A 12262-nucleotide genomic window follows, 5' to 3' on the forward strand; every position below is an offset into this window, starting at 1 on the left:
AAAGGTAATATGAATAAGGAAAAGATTTAAGAAAAGAATGAAAAGTTGAGCTAATTGGACTATTGATCAGCCTAAAAAATTAGAGCTATTCTAATAAGGTTTTTTTTTTTTTTTTTCTTTCTCTTTATCTCTCTCTATAAGATTTTCATATTAGGATTTTTCTTTTGCTCACATATGATTTGTAAATTTACATATATTGATCAAGTAAAAATTTTGGTAAAAGAAATTACTAGCTAGAAAACTGAAATCTACCAATTAATGTAAATCAAAGTATTAAAACGAAGAAAAAAATAAGAAAAGAAAAATGAAATTAAAGAGAACCCCATCCACTCTAATAAATTATGATGATGACTAATTTATGATTTCCTCCCATTCCATAAGACCATACTTTCTATAGTCATGGTTGGGATTACAGGAACATTAATGTACGTAAGACCAATTAAAATATAGTAATTGAAAACAAATGGTCAAATACTGAAAAAAGTAATTGAAACATAACGTCAAAGTTCTTCACAAATAGATGTTACGGTTCTTATAAGAAAAACTGAAATGGAAATATAGCCATATCGTTTACTAAAATTAGGGAGAATTTGCTGGGATTAAGAAACTAAATTAGTGAGGATTTGCAGGAAAATGTGCAATTAAAGGGGAAACAAGATCAAATGGTATGACACAAGTTAGCCAATCTCTATATCCCACAAAATTTTATGACTGGTAGAGGAGGTGACAAAGGTAATTAATGAAAACCATGGGTAACAGGTGGTTTGGAAGTACAAAATTAGTGATTCTTGAAAATTGTAGGAAATCATCCATGGGGCTCAAAGTCTCCTTTGTGAAAGGTTGGAGTGACATGAGGACTTGGATACTAGTTATATACTTATCTTATATGAAATTATTCTGTATATTTAACGTATTACACATTTATCTCACTTTTTTTTTTTTTGAGAAACTTTTTATCTCACTTAAAGGTAGATTTTGTGTACAAGTTTCATACATCGAATCCAAGTTTATGTGAAAAGAACGTGTAGTACACAGGTTATAGAAAATAATTTCTAATACTTGATTAGATACATGCTTCTCCTAAACATTTATTATAGAATAATGCTAAAAAAGCATTTAGAAAATGTCTAAATTGGCTATGAGCCAATTAGCTGAATGCAATGGGTCGTGTTTAATGCCATGTTTAGTCAAACAATTTAAAACGTGAAAAGCACTTTGGATGACAACACTTTGGATCACTGTTAGATACTGACACAGATTGGACATGTATAAAAACAAAATATTGTACTCTCAAAAAACCAAAAACAAAAAAGCAAAACAGTATTGTAATATTTCAAGGGAAACATAGGGACCATCTGCTAGACATTAAAAACGGCAACAATTGAAAGGGATGTAAATCAATTTAGCCCAAAATCAATGTCAAAAATTTAGAAAGCCTAATACCCTGGTTGTTGAATAGGATCGTTTTCAAAATATTAGTGTATCAAATGCAATTATGCACATGAATTGAAGGGTGGCTTAGCAATTAGCATATCAAAAAAAGGAAAAAAAGAAGTGTGGGCATTAGCTTTTTTCTAATATTCTCCCAAGTCTGTCTCTTTCACTTCCTCCCCATAATTGAAGCAAATAAATAACATAAAAATAAAAGAGTAAGATTAATGGATAGGAGTGGGTTTGATGGGCTTGGTTGATGGTTTCTGGCTGAGAATGAAATCCTTCAATTGTGATTTGTGACATGACAATATGTGATTGGTCCACAAGTCATGATTGATTGTGGCTGCACTATATAGCGTCAAATTCAGAGGATAAAAGAGATAAGAAGGAAAACTAGGAAAGCATATAGAGCTTCGACCTCTTGACTTCTTCATCACCAAGACCCAACTGTACAAAACTATAAAGGGTGTGGTGACAGGTAGGAACTAATCCCATATCCAAACAAAAAACAAAAAGGTTGTCATACAGACTTTCTCTCTCTTTATCTAATAACCTTTTGTTTTTCTTTCTTTTTTTCTACGAGAAAATAATGGAAAACAGTTAGCTTAAACATCTGCACGCAAAAAACAACCGCAAACTCCTCATCTTAAAACCTCTTTCCATGAAACTCCTAAAAAACATAGAAAGTCATGATCTTTATGGCCACTTCTAGCCTTTTTCACACGAACTATCAAATTATCAACATTTTAGATGCAAAAACTTCATGCCCATATTACCAAGTAACAAAGAAATTATTCAGGAAACCAAAAAAAAAAAAGTAACAAAGAAATTGATAATGGTCTAAAGCAAAACATTCAAATTAAACCAAAAGAAACCCCACTGTATGAAACTGTCAAAATGATCTAAAGAGTTTCAGATCACATATATATATATATATATATGTATGTACAAACTAAAGGAAATAAAAAAGCATGAAATTATACCTCTAACTTGCTTCATGAACTTTAAACTATTACTTATGCTGCATTGGACACAATTGAGATAACTTCATGCTCATCTACAGGAGCCGGTAAATTAAGATCTATCAACTTGTTTCTAGCAGAACTTCTAGCATTAGCATTGCCATTGCCTAAGTTGGAGAAGTGCACCTTCTTATGCCCACCCAATGCTTGACCAGAATCAAACACTTTGAAACAGAATGGGCATTCAAAAACTTTCTCATCAACCACAAAATTGTCATTATCGTCTTCAAGATCATCCTCATCATTGTTCCGAATTTTCTTGTGACTAGCTCTGTGTCCGCCAAGAGCTTGATAAGATGGAAAAACTTTCCTACAAGTCTCACACCTGAACTTAGTCTGAGAGTGACTTTTCTTGCGAATCTTGGATATTGAATAATCCTCCTTCTCCTCTTCCTCAGCATCATCTTCTTCTTTATCAGTTTCAACTTTTTGTTTGACTTTTTCTTTTCCTTTTGTCCACTTATCTTTAGAGAGCTTTAAAAGCCACATAGCAACTTCTTCAGCAGAAAACTTCACTGGTTCAGTTTCAATTTTACGAGGGCGTTTGGATCTTCTGCGAGTTGTGTTTTTGAGGTGAGAGTCCGAATCACTTTCTCCATGAAAGGTAGCCTCCTCGGTAGACAGCTCACCACCGTTGATCGATCTGTAAGACTGCATCATATTGTTTCTATGGTGAAAATTAAGAGAGGTGGATGAAGATGGTGAAAGAGTCTGAGCTGACTCGGTTTGGGCTGAGTTTTCATGCTTTGGAGGAAGGGGTAGCTTTGCCAGATGAGATCTCATGTGACCTCCCATGGCTTTCCCATTAGCAAAGCGCTTGTTGCAGATCTTGCAGATTCTATGCTTCTCCATTGTTTGACAAAAAAAAAAAATGAAAACTCTCTCTATATAACTCTCACCCTTTATATCTCTCTCTCTCTCTAAATCTCAAGGAGAACAAGTACACTCAGTGAGGGAACTTAAAAGGAGTAGGTGACAAGTATTCTATTCCATAACCAAAAGGGCAAAAAACCAGAAGGTCCCGAATGAATGTGTCAAAAGTTAAGGTGTCTTTATATGATATGGGCTATTCCTACAAAGTAGAGCGTGAACCATTGGATGAGTTTCTGTGTTATATGATGGATGATCAAAGGGTAAGGCTCTAGAGTCATTACTATAGAAGGATTTGTGCAGATATAGGTAATCAACATAATCTCTCATTTCAGTCATTTGGTTGAAAAAGGAAAATGTATTGAGCAGCCGTTTGGTTCGGCTTTAAAAAAATAAAAATAAATAAATACAATTCATGTTTTTAAAATTCACATTAAATAGAATGTGGTAGAAAATACATGTGTTATCAAAAGCTGTTTTCAAATAATTATTTTTGTAAGAAATTAAGAATAGCCTATTTCCATAGATCAAAATTTTGTTTCTCAAAAAAAAAAAAATTTTTTTTTTTTTGAAATATGATTGTGCTTGTAAATTTTCTCCTATTTTTTGTTTCTCCTTTCAATGACCTCAATAGAGTTTTACTAAACAAAATTTGACTCACTATTTTAGATGGCTTGTAAATTAGGTTACCCTAATTCTTTGGTTTTGGGGATTGATTTCTCATCCTAACAAGAACTATTAAAGTATAAATAAAAGTATAATGCATATTTTTCCTTGAAGTTAAAAGAAAAATAGTGTAGTTATCAGTTTTACCAAACATCAAAAAATTTATACAATCTAATGGCAATTCAATTAGAACACTATCTCAGTAGTAATTCATATTATGGGACATAATTGAATCCAATTTAATAGAAACAATCTTCCCAAAAATGGAGAATAGATTGGTATAATCATTTAGTGATTTCTTGTTTCTGATTATGTGGATGTCTCTTGTTATGACCACGTTTCATTATACAATTATAATGTGACACGTTAGTTTTAACCATCCACGTCAACTGATCGGTAACATATCAACTGTGTTGAGTTGTCAACTTTAAAATATACGTCATGTTATAAAGAAACGTATTGTAACAAGAAACTTGTCATATGTTGCATTGCATTTCATTACGTCTTTGGATGTGCCCAGTCATCACCTTTAGATTGATTTTCTCCCATTTAATGAGTTAGAGTTCTAGTTGAATTATAATTATTTTTTATAAAATTTAATTATAATTTTGAAAAGTTAATGTTGTTGTCAATTTATACTTTTTTTTTTTTTATCATAAGTAATTTGCTTACAAAATTCAGGAGAGGATAGTATAAGAGATTGGTATGACCAACAAATAGTGCATAACCAAAAAATAAAAATAAAAATTTGAAATTTATAATATGCCTTAATGGGTCACATCACAAACGAATCTTTAGTATGAAATGTAGAAAGACAAAGCATGATTTTAATGCAGGGAAGTTTACCAAAAAAAAAAAATTTAATGCAGGGAACATGGATTAAAGATTATAAATAATATCATTCTAAAAAGAAATTTCACCACAACAATACAAACGTGGATCTTTTCTCGATGTAATTTCAAAGTTTACACGCTATAGTGCTAAAGAATTACCAAGATCTTATTCAAAGGAAGGACTTTCACTGACAATAAAACCTCTCTTCCCTCAATTTGTGGTTAATTTTGTTGATTTAATTTTAAAGTTCACATGCAATATGGTGCCAACGAGTAACCCTTGATATGAGCACTCAAGTGATGTGTTTCCTCTTGCGGACGATTGATGATGACTGTGGCCACTCAAGAATCAACCCTTTATGGGCAAATTTTTAATGGGACTTATGGTCAATTTATAAGCAATTAATATCCTGTTTGATGTTCAAATATTAGAGTAAATTTTAAGCTACTGATCTAATAATAATAATAATAATAATAATATTAATATTAATAATATACAAACGAAGAAGAAAAAATTGATTAAAGTTATATATAGGTCAATTAAATTCTATAAAGATGTGAAGTAGAACTTAAGTTTTATACGTTCTAATTCTAATATGTCATATCATCATATCACATATTAAAAAATATGCACAATCACACTCATTTAATTTTAATACTCATCCTAAAATCCAACCCAACTGGAAATTTATTGAAATGTTATTAAATATGATATGATGTATTTGTAGGGAATTTAACCGAAATCCCAACATGTGAGAAACAAAAAAATAGAGAAAACACACGTCAAAGAAAACAATCACACGCACAAGACAATATTTACGTGGTTCGGCAATTTGCCTACGTCCACAGAGTTGTAGGGATTTCACTATTATCAAGAAAAAAAAATACAAAAGTGCGGCTACAGTTTTTTCTCTTTCCCAAAAAAACACGGCAACAGCAACAAACCCTAATCACACAATTGCGTTTTATACACAAAACAGGCCAAAAAAAATTTCATGAGTGCTCCTCCGCTCCATGGACTAAGCCTCAGAAAATCTCCCATTAAAAACCATGTGATATTATTTGGATCGGGTCGGATCGTCAAACCAGTTCAAACAAAATTAGGCTCCACAAAGTCCAACAGTATTAAATTTTAAATAAAAACTTGATGAGGTAATCTCTTACTAAATGGTGTATGTATGTATGTATGTATGTATGTATGTATGGGCCGAGCCATTCATTTTATGAGCCACGTTTGTGTCATTGATTGATGGCAGGAAAAAAGTCTAATGCTGAGCCGCAAACAGTTGAGATCACGTTCAAAGCGTTTGACTATATTTATGTGCCGCTTGCATGCACTTGAAACCAAAACGATGGTTATATGATTTTCATGGGAAAATGGGGGGCATTCCTCAATCAAGGTTGAGGATGCTTCCCTCTCAATGCAAAACTCTTAGCACTTTTTTTCATTATTATTTGTAAAGGAAAGTACACAAACCTCTCCTGTGATTTATCATACAACAAGTTATCTCACTTGAATTTTTGAGTGTTAGTTAACTACTGTTGATTGCTATCTATGTTTTATAAATGAAATAGAAATGCTAAAAGCAAGAGGAGATTCCATCCCAAAAAAAAAAAAAAAAGTGAGGGGGAAATATATATATATATATATATATTGTAGGGACAAAGTTTGGAACCCAAATCCGAACCGTATGGAATCTTGCTCCAAAAAGCCTAATATAATGAATTTTGTAGAGTATGGGTCAAAGAACTAGGTTTAGATGAGTTGAGCAATGGCTTGCATGAGATTAAGGAACAAACAGACAAGAATAAAAGCTATTATGATCAAAGGACCTTCTGTCCGAGGAGACTAGGATTTTATTTATGAATACAGATCACCACATTAGGGTTTTTTTACATGCTACAGTATTATCTTCTTCTTTTTCGCTGTCCCCTCTTCATGGGGGCTTCTCTACATTATATAGGCTCTTCCTGATCATCTGGGCCTTACACTTGTTGATCACCTGGATCCCCACTTGAGCACCCATCCCATCAGACATCCCTTTTAGCCCTTTGTGAGTTGCGGCAACCAAGGCAACACTATTCAGGGGTTTTCTCCACATTAATGCAGCCAGAAAAGTAGCTGCAGTGCATTTAATGTGGTGGTGGCAGCTTTTCCTTAGATATTTTGAGTTTTCTTCTCTTTCACGTGTTCAGGGGGTGTACTTCAACCGCTTGAATATAGACTTGGTCTGGGTTTGCCGTGTCCGAGAAGAAGTTCCTCCTCAGACTTTCTTCCCTTTGTCTCCTAATGATGAAGCTTGTAAAGTAGATCATCTAAGTCATATTTCTCTCCTCAGAATTGTTAGTGTCCTCGAACAAGGCCCAAGGCCCAATACGTTATTTTGGGCCATAGTCCCCACACACACACACTTTGTGGTGCGGTATAACTAAAACCATAATCGCACTGCACCTCATTTTTGCGATCACACATGTGATGCAAAACAGTACGGTGCGATTTAGAGTTTAGCCAAAACTATAACCGCACCACATCTCATTTTTGCGATCACATGTGCGATACGGTATATAATATGCAATTTGAAACTGATATATTTTTCAAATTTTGGGCTTTTCCTACTTAGCCCAAAACTGATTTTTACCTTTGTTTTAGGCTAAGTTTTAAACTATTGAGTTAGTTTTTCTTTATTTTGGGCTAACTTTTCTAATCAACACTTGCTAGGTTTTTTTTTTTGAAAACTAGGGTTATTAACATATTAATGATATATTCAATATATATATATATATATATATATAGAGAGAGAGAGAGAGAGAGAGAGAGAGAGAGAGTGAGTGTGTGGTGTGGTGTGGTTTGTGCGGTTTTTTTATTATAAAACCGCAAACTGCACTTTACCATGCAATGCAGTGCACTGTTACTTGTGGTGTAGTGTAATTATATCATTTTACAGACAGTTTTGGTGCAATTTTTACAATTTGTACGGTTTTTTCGGTTTGGTAAACACTCCTACTTCCATTCATTGCAGAAGACGTGGTAAGAATACAAAATAAGGTAAACTAATTGGCCAAAATGGGCTTTTACTCATTTCTCATAAACTTTTCAGCAAAATGTCCAATGTCTGAAACTAATTAGAGAAATACCCTTGTTTTGAAACTCGATAGCGAACGTGGACTTAGAATTTTTTTTTTTTTTTTTTTTTGGTTTTTGGAATTCGAGTTCCATGTAAAGTACTCGAGTTCATGGGACTCGAGTTCCACTTGAATTTTTTCAAGGAACTCGACTTCCATGAACTCGAGGAACTCCATAAATTTTTATTTTTATTTTTAAAATTTTCAGTTCGTTATAACTCGATTGTCCAAAAATCGAGTTTTAAATTGAAACTCAAGTTTTAGAAAATCGAATATCAAAATAGGGGCATTTCCCTAAATAATTTTAGATATGTGACATTTTGCTGAAAAGTTTTGGCGAAATGGGCAAATGCCTATTTTCTCCTAAACTAATTGGTAGCATGTGCGATGCATGGAAAGGTTTGATATAATATGATTTTTATTACCATTCATTTACTTCTTTTTATTTAAATATAAAATTTGATAACTATAGTACGTCATTGATATAATAGACATTTATCTGCGATAGTGTTTATATTTAGACTTATATATTCTAGTATTATTAGAAAATTATTATGTTTGTGTTTGTATATGAACTTATATGTCATACCATTCAAGAAATTTGGATATGCCAAAATTATAATGGAAGGATAAAAAATATAGAATATAATTTAATTCAATTTTTTAATATATATTTATATTAAAATAATGACGTGTAAAATTAAAGTATTAAAAGTTTATATATGTAGCATAATATTTATATATGAGATCAACAAAAAATCTACTTCAAGCTATATTTAGTATTGTGGGGCCAAAGAAATTGTGGCCCTGGCCCCGTTTACCTTAAGGCCCAAGGCCCGAGTCGAGGTGGGGTATAGCCGAGGACATACAACAAAAGTCCAAATAGCCTTGAGACATAGCTGAGGATGACTCTGTCCTCGGCATCCTCAAAGAAAGGGCAAGAACGGCATAGGAACAATTTTGGGAATGACCAAACACATCCGCGTTGATAAAAAAAACCCTGGATAATATGGCGACAAAGGACAAAGGAAAAGCTGCCATTACTGCTATTGAATATTCTGCGTCAGACAGAGTAATGCTTTTCAGCTTTTACAACCACTCCCAACCACTTTGAGTATGGGCTGATGGGACAAGTATCAGTCCTAGAAAGTCGAACCTACACGTAGACGCTGGATGAGGGGTGTAAGCTAATATAAAAGGGGAAGTAAGCAGTCCAGAAAAATGGCTGGGAAAAAAGGCCAAGAACTAGAGCCTCCTAGACCGTATCGAGGAGATAGACTTCTCGAGCGAACATAGTTTATTTTCCGTATAAACACCACGACTAACCATCGTCCGGTGACCAAGGCCTAGCCTTTCAAGCCCACGCTCTACAAATTATATTATTTGGGCCTCTTAATGTTCGAACCCAATATTGTTTTGGGGTCATTACAAATTGAGTCCTTACAATTGGCGCCGTCTGTGGGAAAAACTTGTGTGTTGGCACAGGCGGTGGGTCGAGAAAGTCCCCCCGTCACTTCCAGTAGCCCGTTGTAGTGCTCTAACAAAAAGTTCCATTAGGGGCTACGCTTCGAAGCGTCAGTAGCGCGGATGGTTCTAGGGGCTTGGCCGAAGGGCTAATCCCCCCAAACCAATATCCCACGACTTGGCCGAGGGGCTAATCCCCCCCACTTAAAGAAAATATCTAAGTTTTAGACAAAACCAAGGCATTGCATGGTCCTCGGACTCAAGCTTATGGGGAAACCAACTACTTAATGAAAATATCTAAGTTTTGGACAGAACCAAGGTATTACATGATCCTCAGACTCAAACCTATGGGGAAACCAACTACTTAAAAACTAAGTTTTGGACAGAACCAAGGTATTGCATGGTCCTCGGACTCAAACCTGTGGGGAAACCAACTACTTAAAGAAAATATCTAAGTTTTGGACAGAACCAATGCATTGCATGGTCCTCGGACTTAAGCCTATGGGGAAACCAATTACTTAATGAAAATATCTAAGTTTTGGACAGAACTAAGGTATTGCATGGTCCTCGGATTCAAACCTGTGGGGAAACCAACTACTTAAAGAAAATATCTAAGTTTTGGACAGAAACAAGGTATTGCATGGTCCTCAGACTCAAACCTGTGGAGAAACCAACTACTTAAATAAAATATCTAAGTTTTGGACAGAACCAAGACATTGCATGGTCCTCGGACTCATGCCTATGAGGAAACCAACTACTTAATGAAAATATCTAAGTTTTAGACAGAACCAAGGTATTGCATGGTCCTCGGACTCAAACCTATGGGGAAACCAACTACTTAAAAACTAAGTTTTTGACAGAACCAAGGTATTGCATGGTTCTTGGACTCAAATCTGTGGGGAAACCAACTACTTAAAGAAAATATCTAAATTTTGGACAGAACCAAGGCATTGCATGATCCTCGGACTCAAGCCTATAGGGAAACTAACTACTTAATGAAAATATCTAAGTTTTGGACAGAACCAAGGCATTGCATGGTCCTCGGACTCAAGTCTATGGGGAAACCAACTACTTAATGAAAATATCTAAGTTTTGGACAGAACCAAGGTATTGCATGGTCCTCGGACTCAAACCTGTGGGGAAACCAACTACTTAAAGAAAATATCTAAGTTTTGAACAGAACCAAGGTATTGCATGGTCCTCGGACTCAAACCTATGGGGAAACCAACTACTTAAAAACTAAGTTTTGGACAGAACCAAGGTATTGCATGGTCCTCGGACTCAAACCTATGGGGAAACCAACTACTTAAAAACTAAGTTTTGGACAGAACCAAGGTATTGCATGGTTCTCGGATTCAAACCTATGGGGAAACCAACTACTTAAAAACTAAGTTTTGGATAAAACTACTTAAAACTAAGTTTTGGACAGAACCAAGGTATTGCATAGTCCTCGGACTCAAACCTATGGGGAAACCAACTACTTAAAAACTAAGTTTTGGATAGAACCAAGTTATTGCATAGTCCTCGGACTCAAACCTATGGTGAAACCAATTACTTAAAAAGCTAAGTCTTGGACAGAACCAACTACTTAATAAAAATATCTAAGTTTTGGATAGAACCAAGGTATTGCGTGGTCTTCGGACTCAAACCTAGGGAGAAGCCAACCACTTAAGGAGAACTCTAGATTGCTTAGACCTACGGGATGAGTATATACTAAAAGTCGGATTAAGTCCTGGACGGAATGAAAATCCCGGCCTGTCCTCGGATCCTCAGTTCTAAGGGAACTGATGCAAACGAGTGTTTAAGTTCGGTACGATCGTACTTCAATCCTCGGACCAGATACCCAAAAATGGCTAAGGCTGTGAAGGATATTAAGAGGGTGGCAAAGCATCCTAGTACTCGGCGACCTGCATGGGCAGCTCATTTTGGGTTACCCCTCCTCGGATGATTACCTCCTACACAGTACCGAGCATTCAGCTGTCATCTTGGTTAGTCTTGGGTATGTAACCTTTTTCAGTTCGGCATTATTGTGCCGGATAGTTTCAGTAAGCTCGGAATAATATCTTCTTCTTAATAAGGGCCTCGGCCCTAAGTATCGTTTTTTCATGTCGGCATTATTGTGCCGAATAGTTTCAATAAGCTCATAAAGATATCTTTTTCTTAACAGAGGTTTCGACCCTAAGTATTGTTCAGAATAATAACAAATATAATCATATAATAGCACATCCATTCATAGCATAACTATTGCAGAAAAGAAAGAATATATAGAATAAAATAATGTCAACTTTTATTAATATAAAGAAGTAGTACAACGTACAATGAGGGGCTTAAACAAGCCTATATAAGAAGCTAATTACAAAAGCAAAAATAAAAAGATACAAGGAAACGACAAATTTTTCTAAACACTGCTCCAGTAGCGATTATGTATGAGAGGGTGACCCCCTTTGATGGATGAGGAGAAGAAGAGGAAGAAGTAAAAGCACCAAGATGGATCCGGTGATGGGAAAGAAGAAGAAGGGGAGGCAAAATGAGGCACCAGTGAAGGAAGAGAGGAAAAAACAGGGATACTTAATCCCTGCGTCAGCCTTGACTCCTATCACGCTGGTACCATATTAGCTATGCTCGAAAGAGAGCGGATGATACTGATGATGAGCAACCCCAGCTCAGTTGCACAAAAAATTTGATGCGATTAACACCTGCTTCGAATTTTGGCTGAAGGAAGATGAAAAATCTCTTGAGTCTCTGTCTACCCTGTCCTGACCGAGCCATCTTAAGTTTCGGAGGGACACGGTGCTTCTGGAGGAGGTGTGGTTCCTTCACCCCTGCTTTTACCTTAGACATATCACACTC

General features: G+C 35.2%; 1 protein-coding gene across 1 annotated transcript; it reads right to left on the reverse strand.

The window, feature by feature from the left end:
* Positions 1-2277: 2277 nt before the first annotated feature.
* LOC126699173 (zinc finger protein ZAT9) lies at positions 2278-3488 on the reverse strand. The gene has a single exon (XM_050396842.1). The coding sequence runs from the start codon at positions 3306-3308 to the stop codon at positions 2451-2453; it is 858 nt and encodes a 285-aa protein (XP_050252799.1). The 5' UTR covers positions 3309-3488; the 3' UTR covers positions 2278-2450.
* Between the last annotated feature and the right edge of the window lie 8774 nt (positions 3489-12262).

The sequence above is a fragment of the Quercus robur genome, chromosome 9 (genome assembly GCF_932294415.1).
Source record: "Quercus robur chromosome 9, dhQueRobu3.1, whole genome shotgun sequence".
In the NCBI taxonomy this organism is placed as follows: domain Eukaryota; kingdom Viridiplantae; phylum Streptophyta; class Magnoliopsida; order Fagales; family Fagaceae; genus Quercus; species Quercus robur.

Coding starts and splice junctions, on each gene's coding strand:
- LOC126699173 (XM_050396842.1), bottom strand. CDS start 3,308: ATGGAGAAGCATAGAATCTGCAAGATCTGCAACAAGCGCTTTGCTAAT.